This window comes from Manacus vitellinus, unplaced genomic scaffold (assembly GCF_001715985.3).
Source record: "Manacus vitellinus isolate BGI_N305 unplaced genomic scaffold, ASM171598v3 scaffold_10_pilon, whole genome shotgun sequence".
Lineage (NCBI taxonomy): Eukaryota > Metazoa > Chordata > Aves > Passeriformes > Pipridae > Manacus > Manacus vitellinus.
The window spans coordinates 9,405,615-9,425,237 of NW_021938838.1; the positions used below are offsets into that span (position 1 = coordinate 9,405,615).

The 19,623-nt window shown below is 50.7% G+C and overlaps 2 protein-coding genes across 18 annotated transcripts; one reads left to right on the top strand and one right to left on the bottom strand.

Moving 5' to 3' along the window:
* Positions 1–355: 355 nt before the first annotated feature.
* On the top strand, positions 356–11,592 carry ZNF821 (zinc finger protein 821). Of its 16 annotated transcripts, none has more exons than XM_018084505.3 (8): positions 704–867; positions 1,764–3,007; positions 4,350–4,850; positions 5,596–7,692; positions 8,197–8,339; positions 8,860–8,964; positions 9,823–9,989; positions 10,674–11,592. In XM_018084505.3, the coding sequence occupies exons 4-8, from the start codon at positions 7,524–7,526 to the stop codon at positions 11,326–11,328; spliced, it is 1,239 nt and encodes a 412-aa protein (XP_017939994.1). In that variant the 5' UTR covers positions 704–867; positions 1,764–3,007; positions 4,350–4,850; positions 5,596–7,523; the 3' UTR covers positions 11,329–11,592. The 16 variants fall into 16 exon arrangements, with proteins under 16 accessions (XP_017939963.1, XP_017940029.1, XP_017939994.1 ...); XM_018084553.1 differs by having other exon boundaries at positions 2,924–4,850; positions 5,596–7,471; positions 7,567–7,692; XM_018084560.1 differs by having other exon boundaries at positions 2,924–4,850; positions 5,596–5,702; positions 7,567–7,692.
* Positions 11,593–14,571: 2,979 nt separating this feature from the next.
* ATXN1L (ataxin 1 like) lies at positions 14,572–19,617 on the bottom strand. 2 transcript variants are annotated; one of them, XM_008927609.3, is made up of 2 exons: positions 17,704–19,617; positions 14,572–14,678 (listed from the first exon to the last, which is right to left on the bottom strand). In XM_008927609.3, the coding sequence occupies exon 1, from the start codon at positions 19,575–19,577 to the stop codon at positions 17,739–17,741; it is 1,839 nt and encodes a 612-aa protein (XP_008925857.2). In that variant the 5' UTR covers positions 19,578–19,617; the 3' UTR covers positions 14,572–14,678; positions 17,704–17,738. The 2 variants fall into 2 exon arrangements, 1 of the variants encoding a protein (XP_008925857.2); XR_001922178.2 differs by having other exon boundaries at positions 14,603–14,678; positions 16,661–19,617.
* Between the last annotated feature and the right edge of the window lie 6 nt (positions 19,618–19,623).

The following is a 19,623-nucleotide window of genomic DNA, read 5'->3' on the forward strand; positions in this document are numbered from 1 at the left end:
CGGGGCCGGTCTGTCTGTCGGGGCCGCTGGGCCGGGACCCTCGGCGGTCCGTACCACTGCCAGGGGAGCTGGGTCCCTTTGTCTGTGTGTCCGGCCGCTTGCGGGCCCGGTTGCTCCTGCCGCCTCCCGTGCCCTGGGACTGCCGTCTGCGTCCCGCTGTTTGGGGAGGCTGACGGGATCCCCGTGTCTATCCATCTGAGGCGGCTGACGGGATCCTTTTGTCTGTCTGTCTGAGGCTGATGGGATCCCTGTGTCCATCAGTTGGTGAGGGACTGACGGGATCCTTGTGTGTGTGTCAGCGAAGGGCTGACAGGATCTCTGTGTCCACCTTTCTGAGGAGGCTGATGGGATCCATATGACCATCTGTCTTGTGGGAAAGGATTTGGATCCTCCTTTTGTCTGAGGGGACTGCTGGGATTGCCACCTTCTTCTGTCAGTTTGAGGACAAGCAGTCGATGATGAGGCTGCAAGAATGGACAGGAGGTAGAAGTGTGTTGGGACTGAGGTTGCAGTCACTCTTGAAAGGGGCACTCATTTTTTTTGGGGGGGGGCAGGATTGCTTAAACCTTTGCCTGAGAACTGGACAGGACTGCCCGTGCACGGTGACTTGTAAAACGCTTGTGGATCGTGTTGGATGCTGGCACGAAATCCAGCTGTGCTGATGCAGAACGAGCCTCGTAGACAGAAGGTGGAGAGTGACCATGGGACAACCAGCTGAGCTTGGCCAGAGACTCGGAAGGTTCCTGTGAAGTGTGTGACAGGCTCTTCTTTTCTCAGGTGAGCCCTCTGCTGACGGGAGGAACACTCTGCTCCCAGGTCAGGGAAACATGTCCCGTCGGAAACAGACCACTCCTAACAAAGTTCACTGTGAGTATGATGTTACACAGCACTGTGGGACCCTCTGTCTGGATTGTGGAGTGAGAAGGGGAGGATGGGAATGACGGGAAGGTACAGGTTGCGGGGAGCAGTGGTTACTCACATTTTGTCTTAGGGAGCGTAAGAAGAGAAGCTGAGATCTGTACGTCAAGGGAGCTGGCTGTGCCCTGGCGTGGCAGGATGGGGATAGGCTTGAACAAACAACTAATGCTGTAGAGATAGGTGTGTATGTGCAGGGCCTGTAGCTGGGCTTTGTGTTCACACTGTCATAAGTGCAAGTTGGAATACTAGGAAATGTGACTTAGGGCTCTGGCCTGCTTGAGTAGCAAAGGAGGTTCTAGGCAAGGTGGTTGGAGCGTGTGGCTGAAAGCCAGCAAGTCTTGGGTTTTGATCTTTGTCCTGCCAGACTCAGCTGACTGGCCTTGGCATGTTACTTAAGCTCACTGTACCCCAGTTTCCTACTAAATAATTAAATAAAGCCACTTGCTCTTTCCTGTGAGGGAATGGGTGGTGGTCAGGTAATTCACAGGACAGACAAATACTGTCTGCCAGATCATTCTTGAGCTCAGCTGGTAGGACAGATCTCTGTTTCTCCAACCTTGCCAAGACCCGAACGTTTGTTTGACAGTGGAAGGGCTGAAGATGCTGTACATCAGCACTTCTTGTGGGCAGGCTACAGCCAGGTGTCAGTGCAGCTGGGAGACATGGATGGAGGTTTGGCTGCAGAGGGGAAACTGCACATGTATGGCTTTTGGTTGACTGGTGGTAGCAGAGGGACGTTGAGGGGCCTGAAGCTATGCCCTTGTTCATACCCGGGTTTGTGGCTGGAGACATGCTTGGAATTTGGGCTGGAATAAGGAAAACAAGTTCTTCTTCCATTTCTGTAGACCCATGAGAGCAAGGCTGCTGAGAGGGCCCTGGATATTGCTAGCTGCAGTAGCTGTCAGGAGTATGAGACAGAGCTGAGTGCTGCAGCCCTAACACTGCCTCACTGCTGGTGCTGCTGGCTTGCATGTCTGTGTGCTGCCTCCGTGCACGGGTACACAGCAGGGATCTGTGCATGCTGCTCTCTGTGTGAGGAAGCACTGCTGGAGCGTGGCACCGTGCACACTCGGTGAGTGCGCTGGGAAGAACTGCCTCTCTCTGGGACTTGCAGCCGCACCGGCCGCTCAGCTCGGGAGAGCTGACCGAGCTGTCCTTGGTGACCAGCGTGAGGGTCTCGGGGTGTGGCTTGTGGCATCTGCACTGCCCTGTGCTCTCCAATTCCTGCTTCTGGGTGCTGGGCTCCACAGTGGGCAGACTACAGTTGTGATTTGCCTGATACTGCATTAATGACTTTAAAGTTGTTTTCCTTAGAGAAATTTGGAATGTCCTGTATTTTGTCCTGTGATGCCAGTAACACGCCTTGTGTCCACGTACTTTTGCTTCTGAGAGCGCCCAGGTATTAGTGCTGCCATTGAGCTCAGGTTTATATCAGGCATGCACTTAAACTGTCTCCCTGGGGGCAGAGTTGAGGTTTCTCTCGAGTGTGGAAACCAAGAGCTACAGCAGCTCTAATGGTGCAGGTACAGCTTCCATGGTGTTTAGGTGGGCGCTTTTCTGCACTCCACAGCATAAGGGTCATGTTCTTCAGAAGCTTGTACTATTATATACAAAAGTCTGTATATCACAGAGTTCAGCTGTGCACTGTTCTCACAGTGAACATTGCTCTTCTATCTGCAATACTAGTGATTGTATCTCCAGTCTTGGTCTTGGGGGAAGCTGCCTGACAAACACTCTACCAGTGGGCATGAGGTTGAGGTTATGGCATCAGGTATGCCATGGAGAGGAATTCTGGGACCTGTTCACCTCCTTTACATGCAGTACGTTGCTACAGAGCAACTATTCAGCAGGAGCCATCAGGACCAGCAAGTAGGACTACAAGAAAATAAAGGGATCGAAAGATACCAGAAACATGTCAATGATGATGTCTCCACCTTGGGATGGAAAATCTTGTCTGTCTTATGATGAACACCACGAAATCGTTGGGACTTCTCTGTCTACCTAGCCTGCTGTGTGTCTGGAGGGCCCAGAAATGCCGTGCAGTGCCCTGACGAGGATAATCGGAGAGAGCATCGGCTCCAAGAACGGGGTGAGCCAGCAGAATGAGGAGTCAGGCTGAGACATAGCAGACACGTTACTGGGACTTCTTCACAGGGACTGCAGTGGTTGGGAGGAGAGGAATGAAAGGGACAGCAGGTATGCAGCTTTTTACACAGTTGTCTGCAGCTGGGGTCTGATTTGGCAGGCTCTGGGGCTGGGGAAGTGCTTTTTGGATTTGCATAAATACAACTGTGAATATCTGACTGGACAAATTTAATGGGAGGATGGTGCCTACTTCTTCCTTGCATGGCTACTCCATGTTCTCTTCTTGGACTCACCAGGGCAAGCGACAGCTGCAGATCTCCTCTCCCTGGCTTGCTTGGTGCTTCCTCTTTCCAGGGTTACTTTCCAGGCTTGGCATGGCCCTCATTTCACCTTGCTCTCACAACAACATGGTTTGCTGTCCTCACTTAGCACAGAAATGTTTTGTTTGGCATGCAGAGTGACCGGCTAGGAGATTGTGTTACAAGTCAAAAGAGTTTTAAATGGAAGTTGATGTGTAAGGAAATTCAAAGTAATACTGAAGCAATGGTAAAACAATTATGAAAATTACTATTATCACAAAAGTCTCATTGTGCATGGTGGCCAGTGCTGCAGTTTTAATTGTAGTCATTTCCCCTGCAGCATGTAATTGGCTCTTGATAATTTAATTTTGTTTTGCCATGTGGTGCATGAAAAACACACCTGACAAAGTGCTAAAAAAGAGAACAGTAACAGCGGAATATATTTACCGAAAAATACAATACAGTTAAGTTGTTTCTGTGGAGTAACCTTAATTGATTCAATTTGGTCTTTATTGTCTCCCAGAGTCTGAAGTAGAAAAGTATAAAAACTCTCTAAGCAATTCATCTGCTCTTGCATTCAAGCCCATCTGTTGCTGCACTGTCACCCCATCAGTCGTGGACCACTTGCTGTCTTTGCGCTTGCCAAAATTTGCTGCAGGTGTTAGCGTGCACTTCTCTCTCCCTGCCATCCATGAGCTGCTTTGCTTTCTATTGCTTGTGCCCTCTGCAACTGATGCTTATTTTAGAACTCTGGAGAACAGCTTCTGTTAGTCAGATTAATTCCTGCTTCCGAGCTCTATTTATCATGGTCCTAATATCCCATTAATCCTCTATTTGCTTCCCTCTGTCTCTGACACACACATATTCTGTGCTCCTTGGATTCTGCTGTCTATAATATTCCCAGTTTGAAGAGGGAGTATCTTGCAAGAAATAGCACCCAGCATTCTCAACCAAGCAGAAATGTTACTTGCATCAAAACCCTTGGTTCTGAAGGGCTCCGTGGGCTGCCATTGTTAACCCTTTCAATTGTGTTGTTTTTCATTTCAGTAACCACTACAGCAGTGTGGACAACCCAGAATAGCCATGGGGCAGGTGGAATAGATCCACAGTGGTGGAAAGACTTGCAAATTTCAGGTCCAGGAACACAGAGAAGACCTACACGAACAGGGACTTTAAATTGGTGTACAAGGGGGAATAAAGTGACTAATCTCTGAGAGACCTTTCTGTTTAGGAAAGAAGGCAGGGGAATGATGCAGTTCCTTTGGATTTTGTTTTGTGGATTTTGGGGTGGGAGTTGTTTGTTTGTGTGTTTATTTTCCAGAACACCTGAGAGTTATCCTACATTCATACAGTTGGAGAAGGGAAGGGCTCAGGGCTGATAACCCAGCAGACCCTAACAGTCATGCCTATCTCTGTTGCTCAGTACCACAGGGCTGTCCCCTACCTCCACCGCTGCTCACCTGGTATCCCACTCATTCACAGGAGTATGGAGAGGAGAATGGAATACAAAGCAGAGGCATTTGTGTGATCTCTCATCTCTAGCTGCTTGTAAGCAACTTCAGTGACTTGTTTTGGTGTTGTGGTCAGCCTGCAGCCCTTTTTGTATTTAATAAAGAAACTTCTGGAGAAGAGTCTGTGAATTCACTATTGAGCATAACATCCTTTATTTATGGCAGTGATGCTAAAGCTGTTGCCTGTCTTACTCCCCTTCCAAATGAATGGAAGTGAACCCAAAGCGGGGTGGAGGGAGGGATGTAAGTGGCTGTATGGGAGCATGTGTGTGCAGAAACAACAAAAGCACAATCCTGTACTTATCAAATGTTAAAGTGCTAAGGCTTCATCAAAGTAGGACTTAGTTCATCAGTAGGTGAACAGGACACTCTTTGCTAAGTCATTTTGGGCGCTATTATTATAACACATAAGAAATTTTGTACAAGCTGAAGACAGCATTTTTACACGTTTGAGTTTCCCAATCCCGTGATGTTTTTGGATTCAGGCTGTGGAGGATGCACAGGGTGTCCCTGCTAACAGCACGGGTTTGGTTAACAGGTTGCATTGCTGGCTGTAAGCTGGCTGTTCTCTGCACTGTGCTGAGTCAGTGCTCACTGGGCTCTGGGGGTGTTGTGCCCCTGGCACACACGGTTACTCTTGGTTACTGTGACTGATGCCAGTGTTCCTGATGGGAGGAGTTCCCTCCTCTGTCACCTGGATAAGGATCCTAGCTCTTAAATCCTGCAGACTGTCTGCATGGCTTGTGTAACTGAGCAGGAACCTGCCTGCCTTTGGACTGCAGGTTGCTGCTCAGTGGGAATGTAATCTGGAAGGGAAGAAAACAAACACAGCTGCTTCCACGAGAGCTGCAGTGGCGTTTGGGAATCCCATTTTGGAACTCTGTCACAGGTAGCACATCTCCCACTGTAGTTTTATATCTGTCCTGCGTTCTGCAGGTTTCCTCATTTCACCATGCTTTCTCTTTCTCTTGCAATGCTTTTTTGGTCTCGGGGCTTTTATCCTGGTGGTTTGTGGGTATCTGCTTCTTGGAGAGGCTCTGGGATTCTGTGTGTCTGCTGCTCATACAGTCTGTATCTCAGTCCTACCAACGTGAAGCTGTGATCCAGGCATAAAAACACAACTCCAGGTCATGAAAGCCATTCGGTCCTGGAATGGCTTCTGAAGGGGCTACGTGTATCACAGCAGTCATGACAGTACCTGTTGCTTTCAGTGACAAATAGACTTGGGGTGCTTCTCAGCACCTCTCCTCACATGCATGGATTGTGTTCTCAAGTTGTCTCTACAGAAACCTTTCTCACATTTCTAAACAGAATGATAAAAGCCTTCAAATGCTTTTGGAAACCTCCATGGGGACATTGGGAACTAAAACTCTTCTCCCACAGTCTCTGTGAAACTTCTGAAGGTCTTTGAAATCTTCTCTAAATTATGGCTTTTTAAAGCCCTGCCAAAATGGTGAGGTAAGCCCCAGGAAAGGCAGGGAGTGGGAACACAGAGCAGCACTGACTGGAACAGTTCAGCATGTGAGAATGTGCCTGTCCTTGTAACAGCACTGGTGCTCTCTCGAGAATTCAATTCCCTGGTTATACTGGTGCCAGCTGTGGCCCAGTATTAAATAGTAGCATTTTCTTCTGAAAGCTGTGTTTTGATTTTATTTGAAAAATGCACTGCATCTTCCATGGCATTTTTGCATTTGTGCTTTGAATGGTCCTTAAGCACTTAAAAATCAGTTGATAAATGCAACCCAAAAGCCAGCCTGCTGGGAACTTCAGCATCTTTGCCAGGCCTCCCAGCTCATCCACTGAAAAAGGTAAATCACAACTACACCTGGAACAAAGTAATTTGTTTGCTTGAATATGAAAATTAATGGTTACCTTTTACTGTTATTCTCTGGAACCGAAAGTTATCTCAAGTGGGGATTGCTGAAAGTTTTCTTTCAGAGAAGCACAAATAACTGTTTTATCCTAAACGTGCATCCCAGCTCTCAGGGTTCCTTCCCTTTGGTTGCTGTTTTGAGCACATGAAGTGCCACTGAGATTCTACTTTAGCGAGAGCCATTTCTGGGCAAGGCAAGGTAGTGGAGCAAGTCATCCATCGTATGCACAGGAGAACATCAGCTCCAAGCACAAACACCTTCTACAAGGACAGCTTGTCCTTATCCCTCCTGGAACAGAAGGAGGTGACAGAGCATGCCAAGAACAGCCCCTAGTTTTGGTATTACTGTGGAGGGCAGGTGATGTACCAGACCCTTAGGGAGGCTCTATTTTTGTGCAAGATGCCTGTTATAGCAGGGAATAGGACTTAATGATTTAGAAGAGCTACACAGTATCTGTATCCCTGATCTGGGATACTGTCATAGTCCCCAGGGGCTTTGCCCAGCCTAGAGCTGTGCTGTAGGATATTGGTGGATAACTTGTCAGCAAAAGCCACCTGGCTATCTAAGGCAGGTATATGGGTCTCACAGGTTTTTTTGTGGCTGGAGCGGCATATACAGCGTATGCAGGGGGCAGGCCAATGCTGGACATTGCCCTAGTGAGACTGTTCTACACCCAGGCACTGGACTTGCACCAGTAGGTGCCAGAGGCTGGTGTGGCAGGGTAGGCAGAGAAGTGACCTAAGTGCTTTCCAAGAGGTGACTCCAGAGGTTCTGCACAGTGCAGGTGAGCAGCCCTATGCCTGTTGCATTTTTGGCAAGCTGTGGTGGTGAACACGATGGAACAGCACTGGTCTGACTCTTTGTCCTTGTGGCTGCCAGGGGAGCAAGTCTTTGCAGGGCTGGAGGAGCAAGCCCGCCAAGCCATGATGAAAAACAACTTTCCTGGAGCTCTTGGGGACCAGAGGCCAGCCATCCGTCCGCTGCAAGATCCCGACTCCAGCAGCAGTGAGTTCTGCCCCTTCCAGTAACGGCAAGGTAGTGAACTGGGGAGACTGACAAGGCATGAGGCTACAGGGTGTGGGGGGTTCTCTGAGAACCATCTTACCCGGCTCCTCTTCTGTGTCAGCCCTTGGCTCCTGTGCAGGACTTTGTCCTGAGAGAAGGCAAGCCCAGAGCCAAGGACCAGCACAGCACAGGCTGGGCAATGCCCTCACCACTGGGACACAGTCCCATCTCACCAGAGCAGGGAGGAAACTGCAGCAGGTCCAGCTGACAGTTTGGCAGTTATCAAGGAAGGCAGGATAAAAGGCCATGCCCAGGGACTCTGCAGAGCAGCTCAGGGACTGAAGTGCCCCAGACTGAGTTTAAATGAAGCCCATGGTGGGAGGGGGTAGGTAGAGTCACCATATGATGCTGGTCAAGACAGTTAAGACCTATAAGTTAAGACCCTGAGGCCTATGAGTGCCCTCAGGGTCCTTACACTTGGCATAACTGTTCTGCATGTTTCAGGTGGCAGTGATGATGAGGAAACCACCCAGGATGAAGTTTCTTCCCATACATCCGAGGAGGATGGCTCAATGGTGAAAGTGAAGAAGGAATTGGAGAATGCAGAACGACCCATGGCTGGAACCCCACTGATGAGAGAAAACGAGGCAAGTGTGTATTGGCTCTGCACTCACTGTAGCCTCCAGGGAGGGGAAGGGTACTGTCTAAAAACCTCCTCTCCCATCATGGTTCTTTATCTTTCTTTCCCTCCCACCTCCTCCAAACATCGCCTGGCAGGAGAAAAGGGTATGAAGAGCTCTTGGACTGCCACAAATATGAGACAGCAGGCACGAACTGGCCAAAATGTTTGTGGAGTGTGTCCCCTTCCTTCAGTTTTGGTGCCTTCCCCCCTGCCACAGAGCAGGCCCTGCCTTCCAGAGCCACTGTGCTGGCAAGAGCCTAGGTGCAAGTGGAGGCTGTGAGGCCTCTGCCTCTTCTCCCTGAGATGTAGGAGTTTTGCTCACAGGCTATGTGAAGGAGGTTTCAGATGTCAGGAACACAAAGCAGCCCCAGTGGGACTGGGCACACAGCACTGGATCTGCAACAGCTCTGGGAGGAGCTCAGGGAGAGTGGGAGGCTGTGGGGGGTCTGTGTGCCTTTCACCAAAGTGGCTGTTCCTCTCTGTAGGTGCCCGAGAGTTTGAACACTGACCCCATGCTGGGACTGTCACAGTGCCCCCTCTGCCAGCTGGAGTGTGGAAGCAGAGAGCAGCTTATTGCTCATGTGTACCAGGTAGGGATGTCTCTGGCCTGAAGGCCTAAGTCCAGAAACAGTCCAAAGCACAGAGTAACTTTGTTCTGGTCTTTCCAATCACATAACTGAGCTTCTAGCTAGGATGTGACTGAACTTTACAGCAGGGTGTCCACAGGGTGTCCCGGGGAAAGAATTAGCAAGGCACCAGTCTGCAGATCTGAAAAACACAACTCTATCCCGTGGCAGTCTCTGCAAGTATTGCAGGCTGAAATCAGGCAGTTCCTTCAGATTAAGCGGAAGCAATTTTTACATCATTCAGTGAGATAAGAAACCTTCCCCCTAATAACTTGTTTATTTTTTACTTCATTACAGTTCTTGTAATTACCCATGAGAATAGCTGTTCTTCCTCTACATGGTTCCAGTTTTGCAGGAAATCTGTGGTGGAATCTCAGGTTTTGTTGTCAGTGCTCTTTTCATAGCATATCAAAGTCTGTAACAGAAGGAATGAAGCAGAACTGAATTGGCCACTTACCTGCACCAGCTGCCTCCATCTAAGTGCTTCCTCACCAGCATCCTGCCTGCTGTTAATCCAGTCATGCTTTGTCCAGCACCAGCTGCTCCTCAAATGCATTTCTGAAAACGAGGGTCAGGTCTTACGATCCAAGTATGTTGGCCTTAATTGTTTCTCCTGCACTGGAGTGGAGCTGTAGAAGGGTTTCTTCCTTGTTTGACCTGCGACACACCAAATGTCTTGAGCTTGGTCTAGTTGCTGTCAGACAGAGGTTTAGTGGTAAAGGGTTCCCATTCCAAGAGGCTGAACAGAATGGTATGAGCGTGCCTTGGACTGGGCAGGGAGCTGGGCAGTGTGTAACTAACATCTGAGTGGTTGTTTTGCAGCACACTGCAGCAGTGGTGAGTGCCAAGAGCTACCTGTGTCCTGTGTGTGGCAGAGCCCTCAGCTCACCGGGGTCCCTTGGGAGGCACCTCCTGATCCACTCGGAGGACCAGCTGTCCAACTGTGCAGTGTGTGGAGCACGCTTCACCAGCCATGCCACCTTCAACAGGTCAGGGTCTCCCTGGCTGGTGAGTGGGCTAGAGCACCACATTAAAGATTAAGTGGGTTGCCTTAAATAACTCAGAAGTTGTGGCTGCGGACACACCGAGGCCTGTAGGACAGTGCTAAACATCCCCAGTGAGTGAGATTCCCTTGATCCTTTCCTGCCTGCAGCTCTGCATCCCCTGCAAAGACCTCCAGGGGCTGTGGTGCTACAAGGGTGTTCCTTAGCTCTGTGCAGAGCTAGAGGGGTGCAGAAAGCACTGGAGTCTCCAGTAACTGGAGAACAACACACTGCTTCCCTTACCCAGCAATCCATCAGCATAAGGCTGCACTGCCCAGGTGGGTTCATCATTTTCAAAGCAGGGCTATAGGCAGAGACCTGCCTGGTGGGAGATTATCCACTGACCAATGGAATGGGGCTGAAAGGAAAAATCCAGAGATGAGGGGAGGAGCAGCTCACTGGTTAATTCCTGCTCTTGCACTCTTCCAACCCAGATACCTCTCTGGGCTAACCCACTTCCTACGCCAGATAGGATGGTGCTTTCCTTCAGATGCATCTGTGGGCAAATGGTTTAGCAGAGGCCTCTGCCATGGGCTGTAGTGGGGACACTGTTTGTGGCAGCCCCGGGAACTGAGATGGTGACTCTGCCAACAGCACCAAGTCTCTGACTCTGCTCCTTATGCTCTGCAGTGAGAAGCTGCCGGATGTGCTCAGTGCAGATCGGCTGCCAGCGCCGCAGAGCCAGGGCCCCTCCGGAGCCGAGGGGAAGGACGTTGCCTTTCGCACCCCCGTGTACCCCGCGGGCATCCTCCTGGTGTGCAACAACTGCGCCGCGTACCGCAAGCTGCTGGAGGCGCAGAGCCCCAGCATGCGCAAGTGGGCCCTGCGGCGGCAGAACGAGCCCCTGGAGGTGCGGCTGCAGCGCCTGGAGCGGGAGCGCACGGCCAAGAAGAGCCGGCGGGACAACGAGACACCCGAGGAGCGGGAAGTGAGGCGCATGCGGGACCGGGAAGCCAAGCGGCTGCAGCGCATGCAGGAGACAGACGAGCAGCGGGCGCGGCGGCTGCAGCGGGACCGGGAGGCCATGCGCCTGAAACGCGCCAACGAGACCCCCGAGAAGCGACAGGCCCGGCTCATCCGGGAGCGCGAGGCCAAGAGGCTCAAGCGGCGCCTGGAGAAAATGGACATGATGCTCCGGGCACAGTTTGGCCAGGACCCCTCTGCCATGGCTGCTTTGGCAGCTGAGATGAACTTTTTCCAGCTACCAGTGAGCAATGTGGAGCTGGAGAGCCAGCTGCTGGGCAAAATGACCTTTGAGGAGCAGAGCAACAGTGCGCTGCAGTAAACCACAGCCACGAATGGTGCTGCCTCTGCTGTGCCTGCCCCAGGTGCACTTAGCAGGCTTCTGCACTCAGGAGGCTGCTGGGGGTCTCTCTGACCTTCCCTGACGGGTGGTTCTGGTTCTCCTCTGAACCCAGCAGGAGAACAGAGCTGAGAGATGTCTGCCAAAGCACCTCTGGTAGGAGCAGATTCTGAGTATACAGTCTGCTCTGGGGGCCAAGTCACAGCCTGTGACAGAAGGAAAATAAATTAATGTTCACATTTATTAGTCCCCTTCTTTACCTTTTGTGCTTTGTCCTGTTCTTGGATCCTGGCCCCATAGATGGGTCTGGGCTGTGGCAGTTCTGCTGTATGTGAAACCCACCTCACTACAAAGGGATCTTGTTTACTGCAGCATGAATTATGGAGCTGAAGACTTTGACAGTCCACAAGTCCTCCAGGAATAAATCCTTTGCAGTCTGTGCCCATAAAAAGGAAACAAAGGAGGATGTCTTGCTGGAAATGGCTGTGTACACCGTTTTTCTTAACACTATTATTATGTGCTTATTTGTAGTAGCAGCCATGGAAAAATTAAGAGGAAGCTAAGCTCCTGTTGTAAGATACTCCATAAAAACAGTAAAAGAAAGGCTGGCTGAGGAAAGCGAACAGCAGACAAGTTTGCTGCTTTACTCACAAGTTAATTTTCACCTAAACAACATTTCAGGTTTGCTAGTGGTTGAATGATAAATAATACAGCAGGTCAGTTTCTAGGACTGGATGGGTTTGCTTTCTTCTTTACTCAGTGCTGGTGAGACCACACCTAGAGTCCTGTGTCCAGTGCTGAGGTTCCCAGTGCAAAAGCAGCACAGATGTACTGGAGGCAAAATGTGATCATAGCCTATGCCTATAGGAAAAGGTTCCAACTATTAAACTATGGAAATTAAATCTAGGCATCTTGAATGTGGAAAAGGCAAAAAGCAGTGGCACAGAAGGACTCATGAGGGGCAAAGAGGCGGTACACTCTCTGTTATTGGGTTTCTTTAAGAATGTGCATCTGAAAATGCATGGTGTAGCTTTGTGGTTTCCAAACATCAGCCACTGTGCCACACCTCTGTGTTTTGTAGCCTAAAGACCCCTACTACCTCCATAGCATTTCCAGTGAAGGTCTTGTGTCACACAGACTGGTTCAAACACCCTGGGAGCTACTGTCTTCTCTCTGATGGCTGTTTCTCTGCTTTGCAGAGAAATGGAGACCACAAGACTCCTATTTGAGATCAGAAGAGTAAAGTTAAAACAAGCAGCAAAACCTTTTGACCAGACTACTTAGAACCCTATTTCCCCCTCATTTTTCAGTTTGAAAATCTTTTGATTGCAGTCCCTTAAAGCCCGAGTTAAACTTAAAAAAGTTGCCTTCAAAGTGCATTTATGTTGCAGTTTTCTGGCGATAATGAACTACTCTTAGTGCCAGCCCTGGGGACGCTGCTAGGAAAGAGCACTGAACCTTTTCAGTGCTAGTTTCCTCCACATGCCACTGCAACATCTTGTTTCCTCCTACAGAAGCTGCTTTAACATGAAATTCATCACGTAGAACTGACACCCAGGAGCCATCCCTGTCTCTCTCACTTTGGGAAAAGGCACCAGATCTGGAAAAGGAGCTGTTCAGTTCATGTTCCTTTGTTCATCTCCTGCTTTGTTCTCTGATCTCTCACTTTTATCCTTACCTCTGTTCATTTTCATACTAAAACCCAGTTTGCTTTTGGCAGTATTTGCTTTTGCTCTGCCTCATGTATTTTGCTTGCCCAGCAGAGATGTACCTTCACTCTGCAACCTGCAGATGGAACTTTCCCTGCAGCATCACTGGCATCTTTATGCCAAGGGGTTCAAGAGAGACCACATAAAACAAAAGTATCTGAAAAAATTATGGCTTATAATCCATCTGTCAAACAACCTGTACCTTGCCCTTGTCATGAGTCTCCAGATCACTGTGTAAGACCAGAGAAGCCACATCTTGATGATCACTGATGCTACAGACAAGCAAAAAGTCTCAAACACCAAAGGAAAAGCTATTGGTTTATATATAGATATATATATATATAGATATATACTGTGTTTACAGAGTCAACAAGTTAAATGCAATATTCATAAGAGCATTAACAATAAAAATACAATCTGTGTGTAGCCAAGTACAGACTTAAAATGGTAAAACAGGAAAAAGGATCTCACCAAAAGTACAAATATACAGTACAAATTGATTTATTTAAAACAGTTACAAAAAAAGCACAACAAAATAGAGATTATCCTTAGAATTATTAATGCTTTGTTAAAGATCAGGTAGGAGGAAAGGGGCAGGGACAAGGTCGGAGGGGAGCACCTGACTAGTTCTAAGGCTTTAGATACACTGCGTTGGTTACATGTTAATACAGCCATATACTGGGGTTATAGTGAGGGGTCAGCACTTATCTACAAACACCTCCCTGCCTCAGGGCAGCCCAGCCAGCCCCCCTGTGTCTGTCTGTCTGTCTCTGGGCAGACCTCCCCGGCGCTAAGGTGCCATGAAAGCCGAAAACAACTCGAGTGTGCAGGGGCACGTTGGCAGCAGCAGCCTGGAAGGACCTTAGGGGCAATCCTGTCCTCCACAGACAGGTGTGAAGGCCGTGCAAGGGCCTGGACCATCAACCTTTTAAGCCATACATGGAACACCCTGGGCCAAACTGTACAGAATGTGCATTTGTGGCCATCGTAGCAGCTTCTGCAAAGTGTCAGGCCCTAGGACAGCCTGAAAGACAAGGAGCAGTTGTGAGTGATGCTGGGGAAAGGCACGTGTGCTGCTGCGGGCAGGAACTACCATTTGGGCTACTCCAGCTGCTGTAGTTTCTTTTACAATATTTTCTGAGTAACAAGGATTGTTAGTTCTCTATGGGGCAAAGTGACTTCAAGTGTGGGGGTGGGGACAGGGACACTTAATGTGAAAAGTGCATTATACCTGCTCGGTGGCTGGAAGGGGAAGGCAGAGGGGGCCCTCTGCAGCTTCCTCCCTTCCAGACAGAGCTTCCTCTGCATAGTCGTAGGCATGAGCACTCTCTGCTGTGAATGACAGGCCTGGCTCTGCTGGGCAGCTGACTCGAGGAATGTTCCATGGGATGGGACAGATGGCTACAGAACACTCAGTATTGCATCCCACAGACTCCTGCTACAGAGTGTGAGCTGGGTAAGACCAGGGCCAGAAGGCCTTCTCCTCCTCCAGGCAGGACAGACCACAGCTCTCCTCCACAATAGGAACATATTTCTCTGAAGTCTGTCACATCTCTGCCAGCAGAAAAGCCCAGGTAACCATCCCACTCCACAATGTTTTCCTGGCTTTATCTCCTCTTTTCCCTGTAAACCCAAGAAATAAAAGAATGAGCTCCACGGGCTCATTCACAGCCTTTCTGCCTGCAGCAGAGCCTATCTCACACACTCCCTGTCCCAGGAGAGTCTCAATGCTCAGCACAACCACCACTGCAGTGCTGAGCTACACAGCCCAGCCCTGTAAGGACAAGTTCCAGTGATACCAGTACTGCTGAGCTGGGCTGAAGGACCTCCAGTGGTCCACTCCTGCCCACCGTTTGGGACAAGCAGCCAGATGCACAGATTCTTCATCTCAGTGCCCTGCCTTGAGCTGTGCCTGAAAGCACTGCTTCCAGGGAGGAGCTGGCAGCTGAAATATGCTCAACAGTGGGAGTGACAGGGAGTCTGGGAAGAAGGACTGAGGTCCAGTTCACCCTGGCCTGTTCCACAGAGCTCAGGACTGCACTCAGCAGAGGTGCAGCAAGCCAAAGTCCAGGTCAGCAGCCAGGTAAACAATGAGGGTGAGCACCTTCACAGCCCTTCAGCTGCCTACAGTACAAAGCTGTTTTAGCCACACAGCATCTTGCCTCAGTCATCTGTGCTGCCCGTTCAGACCACGGCACAGTGTGGCTGAGATCAGAGAGGAGTCACAGTAACACACAGGGGATAAGGCAGGCTCTCCAAATCCTCACTCAGACAGACTCCTGTGTTCACACATGTGAGGGACTGCACCCTCAGCTGCTCAGACATTCCCTCTGTGGTGTGGCCAACCCCTCTACATTCACACGCCACACGTATGTGAGATCCCTTCCTCGGCTTTCACAGCTCTCAATTCCCCTGCATGCACCGAGCAAAGAACACACATGAGAACCTGGGCTCCTCTGTCTCCAGCCTCTGGCCACAGACACCTCGGGTATCCTGAGCATTACGTACTGATTACCAACATTAATCGAGGTCTTTGCGTAGGAGAGTGCAGTGAACAGGAGCTGTGACACCCCGGGTGACGGGGGGGCCCAGGGGGACACTTCACTCACAAACAGGGCTGTGAAAACAGCGTCTGTTCCCGCAGATGCTGCACCTGAGGAAGCAGAACCTTCACCCGACAGCATCACCGTGACTTCACACATCTCAAATACAGCTGATGAGATCAGAAGTAGTGTGTCATTTGGGAGCAGCTACACATGATACAGGCAGCACCCTCATTCTGGAGAGCCCCGTGAGGCACAAACACTGAAGGCATGATTAGCACATCTCACCTAAGGCCTGAAAAGAGTCTGTCCAGGTGCAGGTATTTCAAAGGCAACAGAAATGGCTAGCAATGTGCTAGGAAAACAGGACGGGGATGGAAGGGACATTCTGGAGACTCTCTAACTTGCCTGATACCCAGGCAGAGCACCTGCCCATCACACAGCAGAAGCCAACCAGTTACAGGACACACTCCTAGAGAGTGCAGAAGAGCCCTCAGGCAGCACCGCTGCAAGGAGAGGTGCTGACACACACCATTCTGTGACAGAGAGGAGCAGTGCCCCAGAAGTCAGGCACACCCAACAGAAACTTCAGGAAGATGAGAGCAGTGAGACAGAAACAGCATGCTGGACATAAGGGCTCTGCACACTGAGAAAAGCCCTCTCCAAAGCCTGGTCCTAGCACAGAGATGGGCACCTGAACACAAGGAATACTTAACCCAGGTTAAGTCAGTGAAAACTTTCCTCCCCAGAACAGTGACCATTCTTTATCCTGGCTGAGCAGTTGTAGCTGGTGTCATAATACACCATCAGAGAGAACAAATTAGTGTAACTACAGGAGCCTTCACTCAATAGAGTGTTATCACCACAATGAGGTATTCATACACAATTGTATTAAGTCCCACCATGAAAGAGACTAGTCTTGATTTTACCTTATTGTTCTACAGAGGAACTCCGAAGTGAAGCATCAGAAAAACTAACAAAACCACCCCAAAATGCCCTGTGATGCTGTGATATTTTTAGAGCCCCTACATTAATGAACTGTACTTTTCAGAAACTTTGTACCTTGCCTGCACATGCACAAACACTTGTCTCTTGTCCAGAGCTTATTCAGGAAACTGCCTGCAGGGAAGAATTAGCCATCCAGAATGGTTTTTTTTCTGAGTTAATTACAAAATAGCCTCGGTCTTCTCACAGAAAAAGGATGTTTTCATCCTTTCCTGGAGAATGCTGAATATATTTTAATTCAGCTTTAAAAAAATACAAACTAACAAAATACCAAACCCCCAAATCCAACCAGACAAAAAACCCCAACCCCATTCATTCCTAGGCAAAGACTCTGCAAATTTATAAGCCCAGGATTTTTTTTAAAGTTACTAACATGGGAAGAAAGATTTGATTTGGTGGCAAACAAATGTATTTTCTGGCAGGAAACTAAATGTCTCCCAGCTCAACTTGTGTCCCATCCCAAGTGGTCAAGTTCCCTATTCACCTACACCCAAACCCATCCTTTTGGTCCTTCCTCTTGAATTTCTGTGAATCATTCAAATCTGTACATTCTTTGCAAGAAGAAAGAGCAGTTGGATTCAGTGGAAGAGACATTAATCAGAACCACCAGAGAAGCACCTCCGTCCTGCCCTCGAGAGCTCCGTCAGTGAACGGTCCTTTTAAAGTGCATGTGTGAAGAAAGGGGATACTGGGAGTAGAGCCCCCAGACTCCAGTGGGGACCCGTCTCTCCCCATCATGAGAAAGGAGGAATAAAATCTTCAGCAATTTTATCTGCTACCTTAAGCCGTGTCTGCCCTCCTCATTTCCCCACCTGTCCTGAATGCTCAGCCCCTGCCCTGCAGGGAGTCAGTTATCCCTGGAGGTGGGAGAAAGCCCCAGCCTCCAGCCTCTGGAATGCTCTCATTGCATGCTCATGAGCACGTCCGTGCTCCCCACCCCAGCTAAGCCTGTCGCTGCTCCCTGAGGCACTGGAGCCCTCCTGACTCCCCAAGAGTCAGCCACGGAACTGGAATAGAGCCAGTCCTGCAGGGCAGAGAGCAGCCTTGCTGGTGAACCTGTCAGAGTCTGTGCAATTCCTCCACCTGAGGGGGAGGCTCACCTGCCGGGACTGCCCCAGCTCACACCTCCACGGGATCACTTCCCTGCATTCGAACGCCCTTCAATAGACAGCTTCACCTCCTGGGGAATGAAAGAGGGACGGAGCAGGGAGGGCCGAGGCTCCTCTGCCTGCACGCTGTATCTTTGGAAGCCTGGGGCTGCCCAGCTGTGCTGAGTGCCAGCCTCAGGCTGAGAGGGCTCTGCGCGAGCGCTCTGGGCCGCGCTGTCCCTGTCCGTGTGGCTCTTCCTTTCAGCAGCTCTGTCAGGTGGCTCTCGGAGCCCCTGAGCTGTTCGTTCCGATCTCTCCCTGGCAGATCCCAGCTGATCTGTGAGAGGGGAGTTGGCCTGAGAAGCAGAGTTGCCATTCATGCTCTGTAAACTGATTGATATGCAGACATCCCCCACTTGCAGCCTGTGACAGGGCAAAGCAAAGAGCTGAGCAGTCCGCCCCGGGCTGCAGGAGGACCAGCCCTGGCCATACACAAAGAAGGGATGCTCCGGGGGCACATCAATGCTCACTTTACTTTGTTGCTCCCCAACCACAAAATGCAGTGTGACAAGCCCAGGCCACTGGCTTTCCTGAATATCCACCACAGTGCTGGAGTCGATCTTCAGGCCCCCGCTCACCTCCGCACTGCGAACAAAATCTTGAGTCTGCAGGTCCTCCACCCGCTTCAGCTCTCCTGTTGCCAGCTGGATGATGGCTCCTTTCATGAAGTGAGAGGGTAGCTGGGAGGAGCTGGGTGGCTGCAGCTGGGCCAGCTCCTTTTCCAGCACGCTTCCTCGGGCCTGTGCATCTGGGCTCTGCCTCACCAGGGCTTCTGAAGTGGAAGACCTGATGGGCTCAGACCCAATGGGAACAAGGATTGGCTTGCCGTTGGCTACCACCATTCCTTTGGTTAACTGTCTCTGTCTAACAGCCTCCTCGGGGGACATTCCACACGGGCTCCGGGACTGGCTGTTCCCAGCCCTATCCACGGTGTTTCTCAGCATGTCTTCCTGCCCATCAGGGATATTATGGCAAAGGTTCAAAGGGCTCGGATCATCTTTCCTCTGGGCTGCCAGAACATGATAATCCTGAGATGCCAGCACTCCCACCACCCTCTGAACCTCCAGATCAGTGTCTGGGGTGCTCCTGTGAGCTGGCACAGAGATCTCTCTTCCCAGCATCTGGTAACCTGGAAGGAACTGTCCGTCACCCACACCTCCTGCTGCAGCCCCTGGGGGCTGACAGTCCTCAGCTGCACTGCTGGCAGAGTCCACGGCCTCGCTGAGCCTCCTGGCCATGCTTTGCTCCAGGGGCCTCTGCCCACCGTTGGCTGCAGCCACCTCTGAGCTCAGCTGACTGTCCTGCTGAGGAGACACTGGGCTCCCGCCTGCTGCAGGTGCCTCATAGGCCGCATACCCTGGTGGAAGGCGGGACATCTGATAATAAACAGGAATCCTGCCCGGGGCCATGTCCAGCTGGGGCACAGAGTGGTGCTGCACCTGCCCAGGAGAGGCTGCAGAGGCGGATTTGTTGAAGCTGTGGGTGGGAGAGGTAGTCTGAGGGGAAGGAGTAGCTTCTTCCGCAAACAGGGAGGCATATGGCACAAAGTGGGGGACGTGGGGGGCAGCGAGGTTGGTGGAAGGAGACAGGAGAGGACTAGGCAGGAAGGCAGGAGGGACGGCATAGGGCACTGTGTAGTGGGACCCGATGAGCTGCAGGGAGGCCGGAGGGATCTGCGCGTAGTGGATGGGGGGGAAGGGCACCCCCGGGTGCTGAATGATGGGTGAGCTCACGTTGAAGGCGGGGGACAGGGGGCTCACGTTCACCACGGGGTGCAGGCCCGTGGGGGAGAAGGTGGCAGGTGGTGCTGCCACTTTGTAGAGCATCCCGTACTGGTCCACCGTAAGCCCCGCCGCCGCCTCGGGGGCTTCG